This window comes from Pseudophryne corroboree, chromosome 5 (genome assembly GCF_028390025.1).
Source record: "Pseudophryne corroboree isolate aPseCor3 chromosome 5, aPseCor3.hap2, whole genome shotgun sequence".
Taxonomy (NCBI): Eukaryota; Metazoa; Chordata; class Amphibia; order Anura; family Myobatrachidae; genus Pseudophryne; species Pseudophryne corroboree.
Window position 1 is genome coordinate 844,424,172 of NC_086448.1, and position 9,555 is coordinate 844,433,726.

Genomic DNA, 9,555 nt, shown 5'->3' on the forward strand with positions numbered 1-9,555 from the left:
CCCCTTCCGCCACTGGATGCTCATGCCCCCGGGCGTGGCAGGGGCACATCACTTTTCAGAAGTAGGTAAGTATAACGTAACCGAGTGTGACCGCAGGAAGATAAAATGTTGTTATATAGAAAGACAAGTTGTATAATCATTCCTGTAAAGGACATTATGGGAGAGAGGTATGAATCAGTGAAAAGAGTGAAGAAGTGATCCAGTGGAGAAGTTGCCCATGGCAACCAATCAGCTGCCGCTTACAATTTTATAGAATGCACTTGATAGATGTTACCTCACAGCTGATTGGTTGCCATGGGCAACTTCTCCACTGTTCATACATCTCCCCCTGTGTAATAAACTGCACATAAACATCTTAGTGATAATTGGTGGACCCCTTTCTTTGAAAGTAAAGCATTCATAACCATAACCAGAAATAACGACACTGAGACTTGAATTTGGCAGAAAATTGCTAGCTATTTATTTGTCCCTAACCATTGGGAAACCTGTAATAAAAGAGATTAATTTAATATGCCGCTCCAGCTGGCATATGGTGGCGGCCCAAAAGAACGGCTCCTTAATCTAAATTAACTTAAATAACTGAATCCTATAAATTAACTAAAAGCTTACCATAAACCGGTAATAGGTGACAACTCAACCCCCACAGTGACTACCCACCGCTCCTGGGTGCCCTGCCGCTGCCTTCCCGGATGGGTGGTCAAGCGGCCATAAGTCGATGGAGGTGAGTGCACCTAAACCACAACAAACTGTAAAACACTACAGTTTTCTCTACCATACGAAACTGCCGTTCTTTTCCGCCAACAGCGAAAGACTCATCCCCAAAATCTTTCGCACCGCCACCATAAACCTACCCTAACTCCTGCAAAGCGAAACCTAGATCCTCCAGAAACAACATCATCCCCTCATTGGATAGATGTACTCCATCGCGCCGGAAAAGGTGGCTGTCTCTGAACCGTATCCTCGGGTGGCGAACCACCCTCCCACCGTGGGACAGCACCCACTTTGCCACAGCTCCGTTCACCTTTTTCCGGGCCTCATCAATCCGGCGACCATCCGCCACACCCCTCCAACACAATCTCGGCACCATCATGGAAAAAACCAACAAACAATTGGTCCATTGCGCGGTCACACTTGCCAGATCCTGTATCATGGCCCACCGCAGCTCCAAGGATGTCCTCTTCCCCAAGTCGTTGCCACCTAGATGGACAACCAAAACCCTAGGGACTCCATGCTCTCTGGCCTGACTCACTAACCTACTCCTCAGCTCACCCCACATCATTCCTCGCCAGCCGAGCCATCTGACACCCTGAGTTCCAAACAATGCCTGAGACCCTTCCGAGGCCACAAACCTGGCCGCCCAGTAAATGTAAGAGTGGCCAACCACCCAAATGGGCAAACAGTCTTCGAACCATCCTGAAGGGAAAAAGAGGGGTAGAATTGATTACTAAGAGGCTTATTTAATGTTTATACTGAAGGATCTGCCAAAAAAGAAAAACTTTAGATCTCGCCATTGCAGCAGTCACGGCCTAGCCGACTGCACCATGTTCCGTTGCCAATTTAAAGCGCAATTAAAGACACAAAGGGGAAAGATCAAATAAAACAAACGAAATAAAAAAGGGGGGGGGGAGGGGAGGGGGGGTATAAAATGGGAAACACATGTAATAACTCAGCTGGAGGTGAACGTAAAGACCTGCTGAGGGACTCTGATTAGACCAAATTAGCCGAATTATAGATTAGAATTCAGTCCGTCAAGTCAGGCAAAAAATCGCAAATAACTCCAGACCCCCGCTGCCGACTCATGCCAGCAACGGCGAGTAGCTAATCCCTGAGTAGGATAACAAAACGGGGGAACAAACATAACAAACGCACAACTTCATGAAAACACAGAACTGAAACAGCATAACGAATTGCAATTAACAATGCCCCCAGCGCCGGGCGCCCTCTCAAGTGACAGGGCGAATATATCGCTTATAACTGGACGACTTCCATCGCCCCACCGCCTGGATCTCAGTTCTGGAGAAACCCGCCGCAGCTGCCGACGTCGCCGCGCCTATCCGAAAGGAATGGGTACCGAAAGCAGCAGGCGAGAGGCCCAAGCCCGTCAGACAGCGACCCAGCATCCACCGGAACTGGTATTTTGTGACTGGCAGCCCGTCATAGTGCAATAGCCATGACCCCTCCTTAGCGGGTCGTACTCCCAGATATTGCCTTGCCAAACCCACTGGGCAAACACTTACTTCTAGCGCTGGAACCATCGTAACCCAGCGCCCTCTCCCCACTTGATCCGTCTTGGATCGCCGTAATCTGCACAGCAAGGACCTCTCACCCACTACCACGTCCCCGACCAGCATGCGCGATTCCGACCTCTTGGAAGGCGCTACCAACTCAGAAACTCGAAAAGCCCCGTGGTAAGCCATAGAGAAGGCTAAACGGAACAAAAGCGCCTCAAACCTGGACGACGCTACTCGCCCCACCGCCTCGATGACGGCCGGCAACAAAGCCGCATCGATGGGCCGCCTCCTATCCGGCGGCGTCGGCGCAACTCGCGCCCACCCTTTCATAGCCTTCCGCAAAACCTCGCTTTTCGTTACATCCGAGATGCCTCGCAGCTTGCAAAAGAATGAGACGCCAGCCAAGTACCGGGCCACCACCGCTCGCGACCTACCAGAAACGTAGAGCTGCCACATAAAAGAGAGCATCAGCCGATGCTTGCTCTTACCTTGATGTTGACGACTCTGAACAAACGCCTCCCACTCGCTCCACGCTTGTCCGTACACCTTGAGCGTGGCCGGCGCTACCGACCGCAACGCTAGACCTTCCAATCCGGCCCGATCACCTGCCAAACATAATCAGGACAGTGAAAACCCTGCTTTTCGGCCTCGGGTGCCAAAACCCAAAACCTCTCCCACTGTCCCCGCGACAATGCATCTGCGATTTCGTTCTCCAAGCCGGGAACATGCTGCGCCCGGAACCATAGATTCCTACGCAAGCACGTCAAAAGCAAGTGCCCAAGCACCCTCAGAACCACTAGCGATTTCGCCCTCTGGTTATTAATCGCATGCACTACGCCCAGATTGTCGCATCTAAACACTATGCTGCGATTAGCCAAACGGTCACCCCAAACTTCCAGGGCTACCATAATGGGAAAAAGTTCCAGTAGTAACAGATCCCTTGTAAGACCCTCACTATGCCAGCTTTCCGGCCAAGATGCCACGCACCACGATCCCTCCAAAAAACAACCAAATCCATAGGCCCCTGCGGCGTCGGTAAACAGCTGCAACCGGTCGCTGTCCACGGCTGGCGCTTGCCATATGCTCACACCGTTAAAATCCTCCAGGAACGAAGCCCATACGGCCAGATCCCTTTTTAATTCAGAGGACAATCGAACGAAATGATGAGGCCTGGCACACCCCGCCGTTGCCCTTTCAAGCTTCCGGCAGAAAACCCTGCCCATCGGAATTACCCGACAAGCAAAGTTAAGCATGCCCAGCAAGGACTGCGCCTGACGCAGCGTGACTTTACGCGAGCCTTTGAACCGGCAAATGGTTTCGCGGAGCTTCGACACTTTGTCCTGAGGCAAGCGACACTCCCCCGCCACTGTGTCGATTTCAATCCCCAAGAACGATAAACAGGAGTCAGGACCTTCCGTTTTGTCCTCGGCTACCGGAACACCGAAGTGGTAAAAGAGAGCCTGGGTGCTAAACAACAAATCGGCGCACCTCGTGTCGTTCGCCGGACCTGCGCATAGGAAGTCATCGAGGTAATGTGCAACCCCGTGGCCGCCTGACGTCGACTCCACACACCAATGAAGAAAAGTGCTAAAGCGCTCGAAAAATGAGCATGAAACGGAACATCCCATCGGCAGACATTTGTCGATGAAATACTCCGTCCCAATCCGGAAACCCATGAAACGGAATGAGTCAGGATGCAATGGCAATAATCTAAAGGCTGACTCAACATCGATCTTAGCCATGAGGGCCCCGCTCCCGTAGCTGCGGACCATCTCTAGCGCCTCGTCAAATGACTGATATACCACCGAGCAAAAGGCCGGCGGTATTGCGTCGTTGACCGAAGCCCCCGGCGGGTAAGACAGATGCTGTATGAGCCGAAAAGCGCCCGGGGTCTTTTTCGGAACCACCCCGACCGGGGAGATGACCAAGTCATCCACCGGGGGTGATATAAAAGGCCCCCCCATCCTGCCCAACCGGACCTCCTTATCTACTTTCTCCCGCAGGACGGTTGGCAATGCCCGTGCTGACTGGAGGTTTCTCTGCGCCCGCACTGATACCTCGCTTGCAACAGGCAAGCGAAAACCAAACTTAAAACCGTCTAACAAAAACTTAGCATCCTCTCTATTTGGATACATATGCAGCCATTTGCCCATTGTTAACAACTTAACTGGCGTTGGGGCTCTGCTGAGCGGTCCCGCTCGCGGCCTGCTTAGAGTAAGGCTGCTTCCCCTTGCTTCCCTGTCGCCCCCTTTTGAAACAGGAGGAGGCTGGGTGGGCTCCCCCACAATGGTGGCAGGAGTGACGAAACCGACACTGCTTGCCATAGGAACATGTTCCGCTGTTAAAAGCGAAGCATTTCCCCCGAGTAGCAGACCGCCCGCCCCCGCGAGCGGCCAACCCGCCTGTCCTGGCCATTCCTCCGTCCGCGGCCGCCCCCTGGGCCGATGACCCCGCGCGACGCACCCCTGTCCCCTGTTTCTGGGGCTCTGCCTCTTGTTGTGATGCCCGGGTCACCTTGAGCCATACCTCCACGTCTTTGAAGCCAAAATCCATGACCCGCAGCCCATCCTGTTTCTCCCGAAACTCTTGGTCGTACTGGCGCCATTCCGAGCCAGCGGACGTGCGCTGCATGTCATGCACTAGGTGTAGGTACCGGATGATATTCATGTGCTCTTCCGGCCTATCCTCCAAATAGCATGCCGCAAACACCCAAAAACCGGCCAGCCAATTATCAAAAGACCGGAAAGCTTCAGTACCCATGCCTGTCTTAGTGGCCGCCGCTTTGTAATCCCTCTTCATGGCCCTCGTCAAGACGAATAAGTCCACGAAGTCACCCCTACATATTTTCTTGCGGCAGCTATCTCGCAGCCCCCTCATAACTGCGGTGTATTCGCAGCGCACTACCCCCGGCAGATCGCGCCGCTTCTTTGCCCTACGCTCCTCTACACTCATTCGCCTGCGTCGCTTGCGCCTCTTCTGCTGCCTTGCCGCTCTTTTGGCAAGTTTCTCGGCCTCCCTCCTTGCCCTAGCAGTGCTATCTGCGTCGGACGCCTGCGACGCTAAAGAAGATGAGGACGCGGAGGAAGAAGAGCTTCGCGAACTCGAGCTCGTGGTGGAAACCGATATAGAGTGCACCAACTCACCGGATGCTATCGACCTCTCCGACCCGGATCCTTCGTAATCCTCCAGCCAATCCTCATCCGCCACGGAGTCCGCCTCATCTCTTTCACTTCGGCCCTCTGTGGAAGACAAAAAAGAAGAAGAGGGCCCGGCCCACGCTTGTGGCGCACGCCGGGCACCCCGTGCGGAATGCGCGGTGACTGTGCGCCCCCGCTCCCTTCCTGGTCCTAGTTCCAGCTCCGCCGCGGCGGCCCCCAGCTCTCGGCAGGCCCGTGCTATTCGCCGTGCCGCTGATGCTCTACGGTCGCCAGACCCCTTGCGTCCCGCAAACTGATCCCCATCCCGCGCGGGGCGACGCGCGGAACCGCCGCCCGATGGGTGGCCGGTCCTTGGTTGGGCGCGAGCCCGCGCCCGCTGACTGCTTGATGCGCCCCGGGGATCCTGCTCGTCGTGCTCTAAACCGAAATCAAGGGCACCTCTGACGGCTCCGCCACTCTCCATTTCAGAGCCTGCTTCCTCCCTGTCTGGGGAAACAGAAAAATCCCCTGACCCCGCGGAGGACCCACTGCGGGCTCAGCGGTCCGTGCCGCGGCCCTGCGGCCGCTGACCCACTCCCTGTCTTCCTTCCTGCCGCGGGGCCTGCTGTGATCCGCGGTATCCACGGGGAACTGCTGCCCCCCCGTGCGTGCTCTCCCGCGTGCCACCGGGCCCGCGGCGGGCGCACCTGCCCGCTGGCCCCGGCCATCCCTTGCCGCTGGTGTTGCGCCCCTACTGCCCCTTGTCGCCACCATGCGCCCAGCGTTGCCTACTTGAGGCATACGCTGCACCCCCCTCATGTGCTCCCTCCCCCTGCCGTTTGCCGGCATACGGGGAGAAGGAGAGGTTGATATGTCTGCAGGGAGCCCTGCTGCGCGCGCACGTGCGCGGCCTGCAGCTTGCGGAACGAGCGTGGGCGCGCGCGCGCCTCGGGCGCGCGTCCCACGTCCTCCCGCACACGGCCTCCCGCCATGTTCTTCCTCCTCGGCCGCCGCGCGGGCCTCCTGCAGAGGCCCCGCGCGGCGACCGCCTGCTCTCGCACCCGCCCTCTCCCCTCGCCCGGCACTAACCCTCGGCCGCGGCGAGGAAGGAGAGGTGTTTCCTGCCGCTGCCGGGCGCTCACCGTAGCACGCATGCGCGCGCCCGCGGGCGCCCGATCTGCTCCCGGGTACGGCGGCTCCCGGAGGGGACGGCCGCCGCCCGCTGGTCCTTGGGTGGTTTGAAGGGACGACCGGTCCCCCACGCCGCCCTCGTCCTGCCGAAATGCTCCTGGCCCCCGGCGGCGATCCCGCCCGGCCCCCGCTGCCTACGGCCGTAGGTGTAGAGGCCCTAGAGGACGGAGCCCCGTCCCTCAGGCCACCCACAGCCTCCTCAGGGCCCGCTCGGACATCCGAGCTGAAACGAGCCGGGGCCCTCAACACTCGCCGGGGCCTAGCAGCCATGTCAGCAGGCAGACCAGGTTATAGGTATAGATAGGGGGGGGGGAGAGCAGCCACAGATGAATAAACAAGCAAGAGACAAGGGAAACAAAGTTTTTTTTTTTTTTTTTTTTTGCTGACACTGCAGCACTCACCAAACCGAAACCGAGTCACCAAGAGACTTAAAATGGCTTCACCTTCCTTATATATATCAAGCCCTCCCCCTTAAAGGCTGAACTTTCCTTACAGCTAGGTCCACCCCTCCCCAGATGTTTAACCCTTTCCTCTCCTATGCAGTCAATACTCTCTTCTTACAGCGGGGAACCCATCCGGCGTAACAGCGTGGCCTATTACCACCACACGCCATCGGGAGAGACGTCATCACAGACGGAAGCTGTTACCAGACATTAAATGGACAGGAATTCATATTCACACGCTCAGTAGCTGATGTCAGATACGGCTGAGAACACTTCCTCTGTGTACGTGTCCATCTGCCTGCTGCGGCAGATACTACACTTTGTATCTTATTCACATCGCAGACGTAGAGAAAATCTGCCCACAGTGTGCCAGAGGCGCCAGGCTGCAACTTTACCAGCACAGGGACACTAGTTCTATACACATACAAAGACGCAGATGAAGCACAACGGACCTTGGGGTGAGAAGAAGCTGCAACCACTCACATCGCAGCGCTTGGTATACAGATTCATGATACGCCGCACGCAGAGATACAAGTGTCGCACATTGTATGGATCAGTGTAATCTCACATAGCAGCGCTTGGTATACAGATTCATGATCTGCCGCACGCAGAGATACAAGTGTCACACATTGTATGGATCAGTGTAAGCTCACATCGCAGTGCTTGGTATACAGATTCATGATACGCCGCACGCAGAGATACAAGTGTCACACATTGTATGGATCAGTGTAAGCTCACATCGCAGCGCTTGGTATACAGATTCAGGCTCAGCCGCACACAGAGATATAAGTGTCGCACATTGTATGGATCAGTGTAAGCTCACATCGCAGCGCTTGGTATACAGATTCATGATACGCCGCACGCAGAGATACAAGTGTCACACATTGTATGGATCAGTGTAAGCTCACATCGCAGCGCTTGGTATACGGATTCAGGCTCAGCCGCACACAGAGATATAAGTGTCGCACATTGTATGGATCAGTGTAAGCTCACATCGCAGCGCTTGGTATACAGATTCATGATCCGCCGCACGCAGAGATACAAGTGTCACACATTGTATGGATCAGTGTAAGCTCACATCGCAGCGCTTGGTATACAGATTCAGGCTCAGCCGCACACAGAGATATAAGTGTCGCACATTGTATGGATCAGTGTAAGCTCACATTGCAGCGCTTGGTTTACAGATTCAGGCTCAGCCGCACAGAGATACAAGTGTTGCACATTGTATGGATCAGTGTAAGCTCACATTGCAGCGCTTGGTTTACAGATTCAGGCTCAGCCGCACAGAGATACAAGTGTTGCACATTGTATGGATCAGTGTAAGCTCACATTGCAGCGCTTGGTTTACAGATTCAGGCTCAGCCACACACAGAGATATAAGTGTCACACATTGTATGGATCAGTGTAAGCTCACATTGCAGCTCTTGGTATACAGATCCAGGCTCAGCCGCACACAGAGATATAAGTGTCACACATTGTATGGATCAGTGTAATCTCACATCGCAGCGCTTGGTTTACAGATTCAGGCTCAGCCGCACACAGAGATACAAGTGTCACACATTGTATGGATCAGTGTAAGCGCACATTGCAGCACTTGGTATACAGATTCATGATCCGCCGCACGCAGAGATACAAGTGTCACACATTGTATGGATCAGTGTAAGCTCACATCGCAGCGCTTGGTATACAGATTCAGGCTCAGCCGCACACAGAGATATAAGTGTCGCACATTGTATGGATCAGTGTAAGCTCACATTGCAGCGCTTGGTTTACAGATTCAGGCTCAGCCGCACAGAGATACAAGTGTTGCACATTGTATGGATCAGTGTAAGCTCACATTGCAGCGCTTGGTTTACAGATTCAGGCTCAGCCACACACAGAGATATAAGTGTCACACATTGTATGGATCAGTGTAAGCTCACATTGCAGCTCTTGGTATACAGATCCAGGCTCAGCCGCACACAGAGATATAAGTGTCACACATTGTATGGATCAGTGTAAGCTCACATTGCAGCTCTTGGTATACAGATTCAGGCTCAGCCGCACACAGATATACAAGTGTCACACATTGTATGGATCAGTGTAAGCTCACATCGCAGCGCTTTGTATACAGATTCAGGCTCAGCCGCACACAGAGATACAAGTGTCGCACATTGTATGGATCAGTGTAAGCTCACATTGCAGCGCTTGGTATACAGATCCAGGCTCAGCCGCACACAGAGATATAAGTGTCACACATTGTATGGATCAGTGTAAGCTCACATTGCAGCGCTTGGTTTACAGATTCAGACTCAGCCGCACACAGAGATATAAGTGTTGTAAATTGTATGGATCAGTGTAATATCGCAGAGTAGTTTCATCCCTCCCAGTTGTTTCATTGTGTGACTAAGACACACATGTAGTCAGGTGGCTACACCAATACAAACACCAACTACCAGACATATCCAGCACACCATTGTTCTTTGTTACTTATTGATCACATATAGATTGTTTCATAAGCATTTACATTCAAACACTCTATGCTGTCATGCAAGAATCGTCTCCAGGAAACCA

General features: G+C 54.0%; 1 protein-coding gene across 1 annotated transcript; it reads right to left on the reverse strand.

Annotated features, from left to right (window-relative positions):
* Positions 1-362: 362 nt before the first annotated feature.
* Positions 363-7,245, reverse strand: LOC134928678 (uncharacterized). Its single transcript, XM_063924663.1, has 2 exons — positions 5,375-7,245; positions 363-2,836 (listed from the first exon to the last, which is right to left on the reverse strand). The coding sequence occupies exons 1-2, from the start codon at positions 5,850-5,852 to the stop codon at positions 1,944-1,946; spliced, it is 1,371 nt and encodes a 456-aa protein (XP_063780733.1). The 5' UTR covers positions 5,853-7,245; the 3' UTR covers positions 363-1,943.
* Positions 7,246-9,555: the final 2,310 nt, after the last annotated feature.

Excerpts from the sequence above, each read along its gene's own strand:
- LOC134928678 (XM_063924663.1), bottom strand. The coding sequence starts at position 5,852 with ATGGAGAGTGGCGGAGCCGTCAGAGGTGCCCTTGATTTCGGTTTAGAG. Across the intron at positions 2,837-5,374 it reads GGAGAGGTCGATAGCATCCG|GTGATCGGGCCGGATTGGAA; the intron begins GTGAGTTGGTGC and ends TATGTTTGGCAG.